At 41.5% G+C, this 16,435-nt stretch overlaps 1 protein-coding gene across 1 annotated transcript in view; it reads left to right on the top strand.

Annotated features, from left to right (window-relative positions):
- Positions 1–15,969, top strand: part of ITK (IL2 inducible T cell kinase) — a 33,814-nt gene extending 17,845 nt beyond the window's left edge. The window contains exons 3-17 of the mRNA XM_013953663.2: positions 723–804; positions 2,021–2,149; positions 2,833–2,873; positions 3,674–3,825; positions 4,501–4,566; positions 4,755–4,809; positions 7,375–7,454; positions 8,091–8,227; positions 8,985–9,059; positions 9,769–9,940; positions 10,676–10,892; positions 11,729–11,793; positions 11,884–12,002; positions 14,824–14,981; positions 15,529–15,969. Coding sequence (XP_013809117.2) covers positions 723–804; positions 2,021–2,149; positions 2,833–2,873; positions 3,674–3,825; positions 4,501–4,566; positions 4,755–4,809; positions 7,375–7,454; positions 8,091–8,227; positions 8,985–9,059; positions 9,769–9,940; positions 10,676–10,892; positions 11,729–11,793; positions 11,884–12,002; positions 14,824–14,981; positions 15,529–15,600 — 1,620 coding nt within the window. The 3' untranslated portion in view covers positions 15,601–15,969. The remainder of the gene's footprint in view (positions 1–722; positions 805–2,020; positions 2,150–2,832; positions 2,874–3,673; positions 3,826–4,500; positions 4,567–4,754; positions 4,810–7,374; positions 7,455–8,090; positions 8,228–8,984; positions 9,060–9,768; positions 9,941–10,675; positions 10,893–11,728; positions 11,794–11,883; positions 12,003–14,823; positions 14,982–15,528) is intronic.
- The last annotated feature ends 466 nt before the right edge of the window (positions 15,970–16,435 follow it).

The raw sequence follows: 16,435 nt of genomic DNA, 5'->3' as shown, positions 1-16,435 counted from the left end.
GAATATGTGTTACATTGAATTTTAGGCCCAAATGTAGTCATCCAATTAAATTTCTGAGTCATTTTGGTTCTTGTAATGATTTTACTCTCTGGTCTGAAACTTCACAAATGTTCTGTGTTTCTCTTCCTACGTTGGTTCATCATTAAGGACAACTTTATGAAAATAGCATCTTGATTGCTCATTGTTCATCTGCTCTAGCCTCCTGTTTCTCCTCTACAATCCTAGAGTGAAAGCTATTAAAAAGTTTGAAGAAAATCCTTAGCAATCCACATAGTCTCCAAAGAGTTGCTTGGGGTTCATACTGACACAAGAGAAGCTAAATTTGGTTCTCAAATTTTAAGTGGCAGCATCTTACAAGAAATGGCTAAGAAACAGATGCTATTTTCCCAGAGATACTTTGGAAGAATAAATCACAATCAGCAAGTAATAGGCTGAATTCTCTGCTGATTAAAATTGCTACATCTCCATTGATTTAACTAGCATTTCTTAACAGCATAAAATTGATCTAAAATAGTATTTGTTTAGAATTCTTTCTTGATCAGGGTTTCCACTCAGTTTTAAACAATCAAGTCACCAAGGTTATGAGATGCTTCTGGACAGAACTAGAGTACTGCACTTGCCCACGTCATCATTTTGAACATAATTTGTTGGTATGGAGGCTGCTGCCTGTTTCTTTCAGCGATTGCCTAATGGCTTGCTTCCTTCTTTCCTCCTCTCTACAGATTGTCCATGATAACCACATACTCTACGTGTTTGCACCCAATCGTGAGAGTCGGCAGAGATGGGTCTTTACTCTGAAGGAAGGTAATAAAACTTCAGTGTCCACCTAATTGATGAAGTTACTTATTCAAGATTAGTTTTCCCAACAGCTAATAATGCAGAGCAAATGCACAGGTTGAGGAGTCAATATCTTATATCTAAGCTTGTAAAGTGATAATTGGGAATGCCATTATGAAATCAAGTATGTTTGCAAATCTTGTGGGCATATTGGAACTATGGAATGCTCTGTTTTCATCTTTTTAGGATAAACTTTTAATATGTTACTATAATTTGAGGTTTTCTTATTCAGGAAGAGGTGAGGGGTTTTTATTTGGCTAATTATTTTTATATGAATTAATTCTTGTTGTGTAGAAGATTTTTTTCAATTCTAATTAATAGATTCTCTGTTTAGATAACCTTCTTAGAGAATCATGATTATTAAGAAACATTTTTGTGGGTAGCTTTCATTTCCTGTTCACCTCTTGAATTACACTGTGGTTCATTACAATGGCTCTGAAGTGAAGGTACAATAACTAACCACTGCTTGCAAAGTGAGACATAATACTCAACATGAGGAAGGTGTTGTTAGTTACATGAAAATTGCACCAGGTTTCCTTCATAGCTTTCTCCTTTTTCATAACACAAGCTGGTGTATTGTTCATTCTGAAAACATTTTGCCTGATTAAGTTCATGCACTTACTCTTGTAACCAGTTAGCCCCTCTCTGGAGTGCACCTCTTCGAAGTTTCTACTTTATCACCTCCTTTAGTTTAACATTTTGAGACTGCCCCTCCTTTGGACAACCAGTGAATGCCAGCTTGTACAGCTCCTTCCAAAAACTAAGCCAAAGCAGCAAGTGTCTGTGTCACACATATATACATACTGTAGAGCTAAAGTCTTTTATGAGAATCATCAGTACATAGCATGCCAGGTTTTTATAAGACATTTCTTCTGTGGTTTTCGTGTTTAACAATTTAAAGAGATAGTCGCTTTGGTAGGATTCTGTTCTCCTGCAGTACAGCCGTACGAGCTCCATCAGCATCAGGTAGACTATTCCTCCATATTGATGATGACTTCACTCCTTTCAGGAGAACATTAACACTGGGGACTGAAAATACTCACCAAAGCCTGTCTTGAAAAGAAAAAGAAGCTTCTTTAAATTGCAGATTATTTCCATTCATTTCTGCATGTCTCTTTCAGAGCTGATGTCAATGCAAATAAATCCATTTTCCTCCTCTTTTTCTTCTTCTAATATTTTCCAGAAACCAGAAACAACAATAGTTTGGTCCAAAAGTATCATCCCAATTTTTGGATGGATGGCAAGTGGAGGTGCTGTGATCAGACAGAGAAGATGGCAGTTGGCTGTGTAGAGTATGACCCCACCAAAAATGGTATGGGATTTTGAGCATCCTGACCTTGGAAATATTTATTCTAAGCAAAAGTAAAGGATTAAGTCTGTGTCATATAGAACATTGAAGTATATCATATTACATTTCCATCAGGATAGATGTTGCTGACTTCTCGGGACATTCCTTATACTGTTTCATCTTTTACTGTATATGGTATTTGCTTTGAATTAACAATTTCCTCTGTGTGATGCTGGCTGCTGTCTTCAGAATGAGATGGAAAACTAAGAATTTGATCAGCCATGGTCAATTAATAAATCAAAATAACAAATTTCTTAAGATATATGTTCACCCCTGTGTATCCTATTTTGTCCTAACCATATTTCCACTGTGGTTTCAATGGCCAAGCTTAATCTTTATGTTGTCTCCTGAAAAAGATATAAGTTGTTGCCAGATACAGAAGTCAATCGCTCTTTACCCAAGACTTTTTTTCCCTGGTATTTGGGTGATTCCTTGTGTAATCTGTACATCAGTTTCAAATCCATGTTGTGTGGCTGACAGTCACTGTGTAGGTTCTAGCTTTTGGCATGTCTTACTCCAAAAACATAAAGGGCCAAGACTTGCTATTCACAATTTTTGAATCACCTTTATATATTATATTACCCTGATGGTTTGTCAGCTGGTTTTGTCCAGGTCTGCTGCAAATTAACTTTCTTGTTTCATTACAGCCTCAAAGAAGCCTCTTCCTCCCACTCCTGAAGATAACTGGGTGAGTGCAGTGAAGCATGCTAAGCTTTCCACGTGTCCTGTATGTTTAACTAGCAGTGGTGAGAATGTCCTCATTTAGGTTCACCATGGTTCAGTGACCTGGAATATCATGTGTAATAACATTCCCTGGGTTTTTCTCTTACCTTTTCTGCATTTTTTCATAAACTATAAATTAGCAGCATCCCAGTGGTGTTCAGTCCTGCAAAGACAGCTTTTTTTTTTTTTACAGAAAGTGAGCTGGGGCTCCCCAATAGTGAGAGAAGCTTCAAGGTTTTTTTTTTTTTTTCCTATTCATAGGAAGGGAAACCTGGGAGGAGGGTGGATATGACAATAGTATTCAAATCTGCAAAAGCTGCTGTGAAGAGCAACAGAGTAAGTGGTTTCCAAACCCATTTGTGGAGGGACAAAAAGTCATAGGCTTACACAATAACAAGGGAGAAGTAAGGTGGTGGTTACCGCAGGAGGCCTTATTGTAGGGTCAGCAGGGCGTTAGGACAGAGGCTTTTAAGAAAAGTTTAGGAAACACCTGTGGGGAATAGTTCAAAGGCAGTCCTGCCCTAAGCTTGAGAGAAGGAGTAGATAACTATTTTCTATGCAACAGAAATTTGTGCATGAAACTTATTGTTCAGAAATGCTACAAATTCTTGTGTTGCCAACATACCCCGCTAGGCACTCTGGGGTGCTTTCCTAATGCTGAGGCTTTTGAACCCATCAAACGGGGTAATGTAATATCTTTTTAGAGATTACGCTGTTGGTGTTTATGAATATGAATATCATCAGTTTTGTTCTTAATTTGTGCAGAAGTTGTTGCTAGACCCAAAGGATGCCTTAGTCTTGGCCATATATGACTATGAAGCCCAGAATCCACAGGAGCTGACATTACAATATAATGAGGAATATTATGTGATTGATAACTCTGAGGAACATTGGTGGCTGATTCAAGATAAGAATGGGTAAGTCTCTTTTCCACAGACAATTTACAAATCCTTTCTAAATCCAGTCTGATCTTCCATTAAAATATATGCTGGACTCTAGTATAATATATGTGAACTATCTTCTGACACATGGAGAAAAAGGGGGGCAGCTAACAAAAAGAGTGATGGGGGGTTCTTCCCTTTGATGCTGCTTGTATCCAGGCAGCTGAAGAAAAGGAGACCAGAAGTTAATTTTAAAAAGAACAGTCCTTAGTTCAGGCTGACACTCACTGGCATATGTGTGGGGAAAAAAATTGTGAAAATTGGAACCCACAAAACACGGAACAGATCTGTGTGTTCCCTGTGGGGGCACATACACACAACTAACAAAAAAGAAATTGTAGGATTTTCAGCATGAGCAGTGATGGAGAACCTAGTATGTACATTAGTTCTTAATCCACCCCTGTTTATCCAGACTGGGGAGGATATCTAGTGCTGCACCTCCTTACAAACACAGCTACTGATCTGAGGGTGTTTAGAGGGGCAATCAGCTGTTTCCTTTTCCCAGTAACCCTACTAAATACGTTATAACCAGCATTTATATCATGTAAAGAGCAAGACTTCTGGCAGGCAAAAACTTTCAGAGCTGACTCCCACAGATGCAGAGAAAATCCCATCTGTCTGGCACACTCACTCCTTCTTGCATTTTAACAGGCATGAAGGCTATGTGCCAAGTAGTTACCTGGTGGAAAAATCACCTGACAATCTGCAAATATACGAGTAAGTTGTGCCTACGCTTTTCTTGTGCCCCTAAAAGCCCTGGATTTGTTACAGAAGCTACAAGCCTCAAATCTCCCTACCCTACATTCTCTGTTGTCGTTAACACTTGGGACTCTCAATCCAGAGGCTTTTCAGTAGAAACTTTAACAGCCTAGAAATGCTGACTCAGAGTCTTTTGATGTTTTCAGGTGGTACAATAAGAACATGAGCAGAAGCAAAGCAGAAATGCTCCTCAGGGATGAGGTAAACCAGTGTCATGTGCGGGTCAGATGGGCAATAATAATTAATTAATGACAAATGGGGAAAGGACTGCGAGGGCTGCTTTGTGTAAGAGCGAGCTGAGCCCTGGGTTCCTGCTGTGCTGCTGTCGTCTGTTCTTAGTGTGTGGTGCAAGATAAAGGACTAGCAGGAATGAAAATGCTAGCAAACCCTCCTTGCCTCCGCATGAGCTGTGTGTGGGCAGCCAGTTGTGCCACCCTTCTTCAGTCGAACACACCCGAAAACTGGGGCTGATGGAAAACACTGTTTCAGAACATTGTGTCAACAGAAACCATGTATTTAGTTCATCTTTCTGTCTCTGCAGGAGGCCTGCAAATAGCAGGAGCTGAAACTCTAACCAGCCTCATGCTGAAATATTTTGGGTGAAAGCCAAAAGGATGGGTTTGGGTTTTTTTTAAGTTGTGTGTCTGTGTGCATGTGAGCATGTATTTTTGATTTTTCAGTAGAGTCAGAGTTTCCCAGTGAAAATTCTAATGAAAATAAAAAGAATATACTTTTTGTTGAAATCTTCCACACAAACGCAACCTTAGTTTTTAAACCAGCTCTTACACTAACAGAACAGGAGACCTGAATGAAGTGCTTCTTCTTGGAACAATAGTATTTTATGGAAATAAAAGCTTTTTGAGTGGTTTTAATAATTCTTTTATTTCCCATCAGCTCCTACAGGATGTGCCCATGCATGGCTTATTGAGCTCATTTTTGCCTTTTGGTCCTACCAGTGCCACACTCCTGTGGCAACTAGCCTCATGTGGCTGTGGAGATCTCTGGTTCAAAACTTCTCCACCCTCACAGTTTTTCCAGAAAATGCAGCTAAGCTTGCAAGTGATCTTTGGCCAGCCTTCCCATCAAGTGAGAAGGAAGGGCAAGAACAGTGCTTGAAATAACTCATGCAGGGTGCTGTCTTCAATACTTGTCTGCCTGTGCAAGCAACCCTGTCTCTCCTGCCTGTACTTTGAAGCAGCCAGACACAATGCAACTTGTAGAGACCATGGTCACGTACAGCATTAGAGAGGTGCCGTGCCCAAATTAATATGCCTCTTAGGACCTTCTCAGGACAAACCACACCTTCCAGGGAGATAAGTCCTAAAGTCCTCACTATTCGTAATACAGACACTTTAACAGCAGCATCCAGACACCCTCTTTAGAGCTTCTGTTCTAGATATTGTATTGTACAGATAGAGTAGATGTTGTACAGACATACAGTAAAGAGACAGCCTTGAAGGATTTATAACCCAGTGGCCCAGTCTCAGCTGGGCAGAGTCACTCACTAAAGACAGCAGCTCATACATAGGGGATCCAGTAGCAGTTTTGGCTCCTGTGTTCACCAGGAGACTGAGTCAAACAGCTGGGGAGTCAGGAAAGAGGACAAGGCAGGGTGCATTTGAGTTAGTTTTGCACCAGGTATTGTGGGTAGATAGATGTAATTCTTCCAGTTATATCAGACAACAGACATTCCTGCTTTCTGTGTATCTACTGCAAACACTAACACAGTGTTGAAACAAAGAAAGTCCACTTGAAGGTGGATATGTTTATAGATTGGAGTTGGAGAGAGGACATATACAAATGGAGGAAATCTACCATGTAAAGCAAAGGAGGGAACAAAATAATCAGGCCCTTGGGATGCCAGATGAAAGGCATCTTTATCTGCAAACAGAAGAAAAATGCTATTTTTATTATCAAGAGAGGTCAGCACAGCGCATTACATCCAAATTGTGATGTTAAACCTTCTCCCTTGCCATCTGATCCATTAATGCTTTGCACTGCAGGATCAGGGCCTGTGATACTTCTCAAGCATTTTAGCATTCAGATCAGCAGAGAACAATTACAGTGAAAAATTAATATTGAAAACAGTTCTGTGAGTGCCAGAGTAGAGGAAGTCTGCTTTCCTAAGCTTTTACGTTTAGATATTGGATGACTGGGGTATCTATGAAACAGCAAGATCTTGCCAAAGCTTTTCCCATTTCTGGGCGTTTGTAAATTATCTTTCATACTCTCCTATACGGATTCTCTGGTGTCTAATAAATTACATGCTCGTTCTGTAGCTCTTCTCTCAGTGGAGGACACTCAGGGGGGTTTGCCTTTCTGCTTGGCTGCCCATTTTCATGAAGCTTGTGTGAACTTAATATCACCAGTGTTCTGTCAAATAAGGTTGAAATCAATCAGTGGATTCAAAATTTCTAGGGCAGACACTCAGAGGGACAGAGAGACACATACTCATGTGTACCCACACCCACACATACTCAGCATGCTCACATAAGTCTCGTTTCCTCAGGAAACTGAGCTAAAAATATGGGGCACCCAAGAGAGACCAGCTGGGTGTACCTGTAGGCTCTGGGCAGATATCAGAGCTGTGCATGGAAAGCAGCAACCTCTGTCAGTGAGCTGGTGGCTCGTTTTTTTCCTACATGTTTAGCACATTTTCATGACAGAGCAGTCGACAGGGTTAAGACGAGCAGAGCTTTGCCAACAGCGTGCTTCTTTTTTCCATTATGCCTCTAACCAATTTTCTGCGCTTTGCTCCTGTTGCAGGGTAAGGAAGGTGCCTTCATGGTGAGAGATTCGAGGCAGCCTGGCATGTACACAGTCTCTGTTTTCACCAAAGCATTAAGGTACAGCTGAGCTCAACAGCTTTTCGCATCGATTACATCAATGAAATGATTTCTCTGAGAGTTTAATCTCTGTAGTTGTTTTGGCATTATAAAGAGAGAGCAGACGGCTAATGAAAATGATAAACACTTCCAAAAAAAGCAGAAGAGTTGGCTGGCATTCGCAAAGCAGTTTGTTAAAGGCTCCACTTCTCCCTGAATCTAATTTTTTGCCTATAAATAGTCCCTTAGACATTACTGGCGTTATACGTGTGATGAAGTTGTCCCCACAGCTAAAGTGTTTGTAGGATCAACATGGACTGTAAGCTGATCTAGTCAGAGATGCATAATACAGGACTAGTGAAAGGGTTTCCGTGATGGGGCAGAAAGTTTTGTTTCAGAAAGAGATGGCAGAGAACCTTAACCTGCTCTTATCTGGAAACCTCAGTGTTTCTAGAGATGAGACCATCTATGAGCGAGAGAGAGAACACACAAGTACACCGCTTTCATTAGCAATTGTAGATCACTCCTTGCTCGTCTCTCATTCTTTCCACGTGCAGAAGGTCTCCTTTGCTTGCCCTCTACCCTTCCCTTTATCTCCACAATTCCTATCTTTTTACTGCAAATAGTTTTCCTTAAACAAAACCTCATCTTTTTCAGCACAGACAACAATCCCGTTATAAAGCATTATCACATCAATGAGACAAATGACTTTCCCAAGAGGTATTACTTGGCAGAAAAGCATGTGTTTGACTGTATCCCTGACCTCATCAACTACCATCAGCACAATGCAGGAGGTGAGTGAAGGCTGACACCTACCAGCGGAGATGCCATTTTACCACACAGCTAGGTGACTTTGAACGAAAAAAGGCTCTCAAGCCTTCTGCCCTTACAACAAAATGCTAACTGGCACCATATTTTCTTTCACTTATCCTGGCACTTGGATGGTAGGAAAATGATAATCTCGTCTTTGCTTCTAGCATTGCACCTTCATTCTGGTGGGTCCTTCTTTTTAAGAATGGGTGTGACCAATGCAGATGCCGTGCTGACTTTCACTCTCTGGGAAGTTCATGGAGGTGTGTCACCAGTGCCAGGTCAAGCTGCCTGCAGAGTTACACTGCAGTGCCTTCTTGCCTAGGAGGTGATATTTCCCTGAGCTTTCACTTGACACAAGTTAGGGACATGGCCAGGATCCATAGCCATCAAAGTCTTCCAGCCCTACAGTTCCAATGTACCAAGGGAAACCTTGGGCTTCCAAAATATCCTACAAATAAAAGGTACAATTTGGCATCTCATCAGAGCTAATAGAGACTCAGAGCTCATACTTGGTGACAGAGCAAAAATGAGAAATAAGCTGAAACCAGTTAGAATTGGCTTCCTTTGAGAAGGCAGGAAATCACAGTCTGAATAGAGGTTCAGCTGCCCTCAAGTGGAGCTGAAAACTCAGTACAATAAATTTGCCTTCAGTATCCAGTCCCCCTTATAGGGTTATGACAGTTGCACTTCCCATGACAGTGACAATAACTGGAACCCATCTTTTACTCTGTTATTCAGGTCTTGTTACTCGTTTGCGGTATGCCGTCTGTCCCTGGAGAAAAAAGGCCCCAATCACTGCAGGGCTGAGCTATGGTATGGAGTTACTCTTTTTACCATATGGGGATCACACTCCTCCCAGGTTAGCTGGATGATCCTAAATATTCCCATGGGTATTGATAAATATTCATGTGACTATCCCAGCAGTACATAGATTTCTTCAAGTCTTTATATCTTTATATGGAACCATTCCCTAAATTATCATCTCTGTCGTTACTATTGATGACTGAAATAGCTGATCCTGCAAGGTCCTGAATGCCTTGAGGGAAATGCTGAGCACTCTAGACTCTCATTAAAGTCAGTAATAGTTATAGGAATGAATGCTAAACAAAGGTGATGGGAGCAAGAGTCCAGCTCAGTCTGGCAAAAGCTGAAAGATGCTTGCACCCGTGTATAGTTGTCTACAGAATTTTACTGGTATTATCTTTATTGTAATTCTTGGAGACATCAAGGAACTCAAAAGCAGGCTGTGCTTAATAGTGCACATATACATGGTAGAAACAATCCTCCCTGAAGAACTGAATAGACAAAACAAATAGGGAAAGAAAGGGGAAGTTTTTATCCCTCTTTCTGAGCATGAATTGGAGCATGGACTGGTTAAATGAGCTGCTAAAGGTCAGACAGACAATGTGAGGCAGAGCCAGAAAGTCTCACTTTGAGTCCCATTTCAATGCTTAACCTACAAGAGCTTTTCATTTGACATTTTACTGTAAGATCCTTATTCCTTCTCCCTTATGATCAACAGGAAAATTGGTCATAAATCCCTGTGAGCTCACCTGTGTACAGGAAATTGGCAGTGGGCAGTTTGGGGTGGTCCACCTTGGCTATTTGCTGGACAAGACAAAAGTAGCCATAAAGACCATTCGTGAAGGAGCAATGTCTGAAGAAGACTTCATTGAAGAAGCTAAAGTCATGATGTGAGTAGTAGCTTCACCAATAAAATAGGTCTCTGTAGGATTCACAAGACTGAATCAAAGTGTTGTGATAATGTTCGGAAATCTGAGTAGAGAATTTAATCCTGGATTATCTACTATTTATCTAAAAAGTATAGTGAGAGACCTGTGAGTTCTGGTGGTTACAAGGGAGGGCAATTCAAAATGTAGATGAATTACTGTGCACATAAGTCTATCAATATACAGAATGGTCTTCCAGATCTCTGCTGTTCTGGAAGGCAGAATTCCTTGCTGGTGTATTCTGGAGATAGAAGTGGTTTTGTCAAAAATAATTGGATGAAGAAATTTCATACAAGTTGAGGTAAATGTTATTGAAAAGCCTTACTTCCCAAATTTTTCTGCTTTGCACAACTGAGAATATTTCTCTTTGGCTTTTTTGACTTTATTTGCTTGCTTTATATTTCTCTCTCTTCAAAATAGAAAGAAATGTGGGGTTTTTTGTTTGATTGGATTATTTTCTGTGCAGACAAATCTTTTGGTGACCATTACCATTGAGACAGGATGATATTTAGTGCCAAACGAGATTGAAGTTAGACTTGGTCTACGCATTTTCTCTTTTTGACTTTCATGGTTGGTCTTTGCACAGAGAGGAGTGCAGCAGGGTAACAAAGCAGTTGTCATATAATGAACTCTCTGTAAGAACAGAAGGACTGAGCCGATTTCAGCCTCTTTTGTCCACCTTCCCTCTCCTTCCTACAGGAAGCTGTCTCATCCCAAACTAGTCCAGCTTTATGGAGTGTGCTTTGAGAAAACTCCCATATGCCTGGTGTTTGAGTTTATGGAGCATGGCTGCTTGTTGGATTACCTCAGGAGCCAACGGGGCACTTTTTCAAAAGAAACCCTCCTGGGGATGTGCCAAGATGTGTGTGAAGGAATGGCTTATCTGGAACAAAATTCAGTCATCCACAGAGACCTGGTACGTCTGCCTCAGATAGGCTTGTTCTCTGCTCCAGCTGGGCTTTTCCCTGTGCTTTCTCCCTTCCCTAATTTCAGTTTTCAGACTCTTCCTGCCTATCTGTTGATAGAGGAACCAGTATCTCCCCTTGTTGCAGAAGCAGCACCAATGCTAAAGGAAAAAAAAAGCATCCTCCGGAGTGCCCACTAATCTATTTCCCTTCATTGTGTTTGGGAGAGAAGAAAGGAGGACAAAAAGTTCAGCTATTTTCTGAGTGGACTCTTCCTCCCTGAGGGCCTCAGCTCCCACAGCTCCCAGGGTCTGGTCTCTCTTCATGTCTAAAGTCAGTGAAGATTCCTAAAAAGACCAAAGCCTCCAGCAGGTGCTGTTCTTACACATGCACAAACATGCATTGCTGATACAATCCTTTCAATTAAGTGGAGGTTCTAATGGCCAAACACAGACCTCTGCAATACATAATTCATTGCTTTTTGCAAACTGGGCAGCTGCTGTCTCATGTTCAGTCAAACAGCATCAGTCACTGCTGCCATTTCCTTAGGGGAGCAAGGACTGTGGGTAATTGTGGATATTTTAGATTCTTCCTCTGCCCTTTGTGGGCAAGAAGGGCCTGCAGGTGAGACTCATGGTTGGGTGCTTTCTTGGCATCAGGAACATGCTGAGTGTAAAATGTACATACAGCATGAGAACTTCAAGTTCTCACCCTCTTCATGTGGTGTAGTATCACTTTTATTCTCCTATTTTTAAGCACTATCTGGTCTATCCAAAGAAAAGTGACAGAGTGACTGTAATAGTCTCTCAGCACTGCCCTTTTGCCTTTATGCCTTCTTTTCTTGCAGGCTGCTCGGAACTGCCTGGTGGGGGAATCGCACGTGGTCAAAGTGTCGGACTTTGGGATGTCAAGGTAACACTGCAGAGGCTGCACGCACTCCCTGCAAGGCTGTAACTTGGACTTGGGAGTTACTCAGCATACTCCCTTCTATTCCTTTTCCAGGTTTGTCCTTGATGATCAGTACACCAGCTCCACAGGTACCAAGTTTCCAGTCAAATGGTCTGCACCAGAGGTTTTCTCCTACAGCAACTATAGCACCAAATCTGATGTTTGGTCATTTGGTAAGAATCTCTAGTTAAAATGAAAAAAAATTCAACAAACGCAGAAAAGCCTAAGTGCTCAATCTTTAAGTAAAATCTCCCAAACACTGGTACATTTACTGGGTTCCAATAGCGTTTTGCCTGAATAATGGCTTAGAAAAAGAAGCCCAAATCTTTTAAGTGAAAGAGAGGAAATAATAGTAAAATAATAGAAATAATGGTAAACTACTTAGACACTATGAATCACAGAATCACAGAATTGCTGAGGTTGGAAGGGACCTCTGGAGATCATCTAGTCCAACCCCCCTGCTCAAGCAGGGTCACCTAGAGCACATTGCACAGGATTGCATCCAGGCGGGTTTTGAATATCTCCAGAGAAGGAGACTCCACAACCTCTCTGGGCAACCTGTTCCAGTGCTCTGTCACCCTCACAGTGAAAAAGTTTTTTCTCATGTTCAGATGGAAACTACTGAAACTACTTAGACACTATGAAACACTGCAGATACTGTTAATTTAATCTATTGTATCTGTGCAATATTATACAATACCAAATAGCACTCTCTACTTCATGCTGATATAGAAGGAGTGTCCAAGAAAAGTTTGGAGAATCACTGGCAAGGTTATATAAAGAAAGGAAAGGAGAGACATTTAGGCAGTCCATCTCTCTGCGTGTCAGTCCCAGGCAGTGAAGCTTTGTTCATACCCACTGTTGTTCAAAGTTTGCTCTGCTGACTCCATTTATTTTTTGTCAATCTGAAAATATTATTTCACTGCCCACACTTTTTCTCACCTAATTTCCTGCGCCCTGATGCACTGTTTTACGATTTGTCTCTGTTCTTTGGTCTCCCTTCTGGACCCTCATAGATAAGAAAGCTGTTGTCTGTTTTTCCCAAAGTCATTGGCACTAGAGATAACAAAGGCTATTCCCTGGCCTGTTGATCTGGCACGCTAATGTATCTGGCCCATCTCCAGCTAGCATGCAAATAATGCTACTGCAGGATGAATCAGTGCAGTGTGCTGTGCATAGCACACAGTCAATGGGGCGCCACTCAGCTCTGGGCCTCGCAGTAAATAATGCAGGATTATAACCTTTGCTAGCCTGTGCTTGTGAATTCTGTGCTTCCCTCTCACTTTACTGTGCTCTACTGTGCATTTCATACTCGCTAAGCTTATGCATTTTTGTGGGGGATTATTAGCATTGCAGTGGGAGCTGGGTGCTCAGACCCACTCAGCTCCTTTGAGAACCCAATCCAGACGTGCATCAGAGAGCACCATTTCTCTGTGTCCTTTGGCATGCTGAGGAGGCTGTCAGCACTTATCACATAATAACAAGGATTAACACTTGCCAGTGCAGCTAGCTATGACACCTTACAGGAAAGTGGCTGTGACACAGAAAGAAATGCTACTTTGATAAGAATGTTCTTCTGTTTCACAAATCATAAATTGGCCTGTACACTAACATAAGTGATAACTTTCATTTAGGGTCCCTTTAAGAGCCAGATGCCTCCAAAATGCATGCTCAGTTTGATTTTTGGTCAAGCCAAGCTGGGTGAAGTTGGCTCACTCCAGTTTCAGGGCTGAATGAAGTACTTGTTTGCACTGGTCAGGCCTTCCTTGTGAAATTTGCAGACACCAGTGCTGTACATCTGTCTGACTTATTATCTCCCCATCCAGTGGGGTTTGCATAAGAGGATTCCCCTGTCATGTCATGGTTTCATGACTCTGAGAATCTTTCTGCTCTGTCGCTCTGCAGCTCATTCATCTCTTCTGCCAGGGCTGAAATCCTGCTGTGCCCAAGAGACAAAAATGGGTGTGAGAAATTCCCAGGGTTATTTATTTCAGATCATTCTGTCTATCTGCCTGTCTATCTCTCTCTTCTAATATGACAATGTGAACACAGTTTACCAAGACAGTCATATTAAGTGACCAAAGAAATCAGACCTAATATTAACACAAACACCTTGTATTCATGCCATTTGCAGAGCCTCTCCGATGGCCAACTGCAATGTGTTCTGTAGTCATTTTGTCTTTGCCTGTTTCTCTTCCACCCCACTAGATAATGGCATGAGTTTCTCTACTAATCTGAACCGGAATCATAACAAATTATTTGAGTAGTTAGGAAAAGAAAAAATATGTGATGTAATCCCTTTGAAATTTCACTGTGATTGCACACGAATTTATCTCAGTGAATCACACAACCTGGTATTTTTGCAGATGAGGAGAAGTATTTCACATTGCTTTTCTGCTCCTGTGTCTTGCCAAAACACAATCAAATTCTGGTTTAGGACAGACTGTTGGCATGAACGTCAGTGACTTCTCTTGTATGTGTTTAACTGGAAGCAAAAATAGATAAACTTCATCAGTGACAAAAAGAGAGTTCTCTTTTCCTCATTACACATCTGGATGGAGTACATTCACTAGCATTGCCTCTTCTTCACATGAGAAGAGGAAGGAGGGGGCTTCTGGGAGAAGGCAAGCAGCACACTGATTTCTGATACATAACGCTCTTAGACTTCATCTGACTCAGTGGGGAAAGGAGTCCCTGTTGTGCTAGAGTCTGCCATGAAGTATGACATAGAGAAGCCAAACTTGTGCTGACCCAAACTGGGACCTCCACACAGTTCAGTGCTGGGCAGAGATTTTCTCTGGCATCCTCAAACTGTATAGCTGTGCAAGGGCCTGCTTTTTCAGACGTGCTCTCAGAATCAGAGTGAAAAAGCTTTTTCAAGTAACAGACATCAACAGTGAGCTGCAGAGAAGAGCAGGTGGAAGCTGGCTGTGAGCCTGTTGAGGATTTTATTGTTGCTTCTTTGTTGTTATTCCCATTGTTTGTTTGTTTTAGGAGTGCTGATGTGGGAGGTCTTCAGTGAAGGTAAAATCCCCTATGAGAATCGCACCAATGGAGAAGTGGTGGAAGAAATCAATGCAGGTTTCCGGCTCTACAAACCGAAGTTGGCTTCCAAGGCCATTTATGAGGTCATGAGCCACTGTTGGAGCATGGTTAGTATTTTAATGAGAAAGCCCTAATTCTCAAAGACAAGAGCTCTCTGCCCCATGTCTTTTAGGGGGAGAGGGTATACACTTCATATGCTATCACAAGCTAAAATCCTGGAGGTGAGGCAGTTTTCAGCTTTCATCTGAGTCAGCAAGCTGAGTTAAACTCTAGGTTCTTTGCCTTTTATTTAAGCTGCTGTCTCTATAGACTCTTCATTTTACTGAGAAGTCTATGCAGTTCACCTAACTCAAGTTAATTCAACAGTTTTCTTTCTAAGAAAGCTATGTATTTGTAGGGTTCAGCTTTAATATGGATGGTATAAATGATAGCCAACCCATTACAAGGTGCTTAGTGTCTACCAGGCAAAATTCACTGCTAGTAGAAAAGAAACATTGCATACAAGAAAACTCATTCTGCCATTGGCACTTTCTCTGTAAGAATGGATTTTATTTTTGATAATACTCAGTTTCCTCACAAGGTTTTCCTTCCTAATCTTGCTATTCCTCTCAAGCTGACATTAATATTCTCTCTCTCTCCCTCTCCCCTGCACAGAGGAAAGATGACCGGCCTTCCTTTTCTGTTCTGCTGTATCAGCTGAGTGAAATCTCTGAGTTTGATCTGTAATCACGACACTGGCCACTAAACGAAGCTAACAGAGTCCTGAGAGGACAGATGGTTGGATTTTCCCCACACAAAGCATTAACAGGAATCCTTTCACCATAGACACTTGCTGTATTCCTGGGAGAGCAGGAGACAGCAGAGGCCGTTAATTCCAGACAGACCAGATATCCTCATGTCTTCCAGAGAGCAGACATACACAAACTTTTGGTTTGGCCAGGAATGGTTACAAATCTTACAAACAGAACCAGCTATTCAGCACAGGTTTCTGAACCACACAGTCCAGCAAGTCCATTTCTCATGAAGATATGGTGTGAAAACTAAGATACCTGACATTGCTGTTCCAGTCCTGAGAACTCCCAAATGAAGGTTTTCCCTGGGGGGGGGGGGGGAAGTCTTCAACTGAGGAGGAACAATCAGACGTTTCTGTAGCTGTCTAATTCAGAGTGGGCTGGACCTGAAAGCTCTTAACAGAAATAGGCCTGGGACACAACAGAACAGGCTGGATATAGTCATTGCATTTTTGATGTTGATATTTCAAGATGGTTTTGTTCTTCCTTTGCATGATTTTCTCTGAAACTGTGGCATAACAAGAACAGGATTCTGGTACCCTGCAAGCTGAAGGGGTATGTGCATATGAGTTTGTAAGGAAAGGAGAGAAAAAGCAATGTGTTGAAGAGTCTTGAAATACTCTCAGATTGCCTTATATAGTGACTGGGAAAGTGGGACTCTCTAATGTAAATGTACGCTCTCTAATGTACACTCTTGGTAGGAAAAGGTCAAAGCCTAAAGTTTGTATCAAATTTTTCTTCGGTCTTTCAACATCAGAAGATAAAGAAAG

Source organism: Apteryx mantelli, chromosome 14 (assembly GCF_036417845.1).
Source record: "Apteryx mantelli isolate bAptMan1 chromosome 14, bAptMan1.hap1, whole genome shotgun sequence".
Taxonomy (NCBI): Eukaryota; Metazoa; Chordata; class Aves; order Apterygiformes; family Apterygidae; genus Apteryx; species Apteryx mantelli.
The sequence above is the reverse complement of the archived record's forward strand: the minus strand, read 5'-3'. Positions and strand labels throughout refer to the sequence as shown.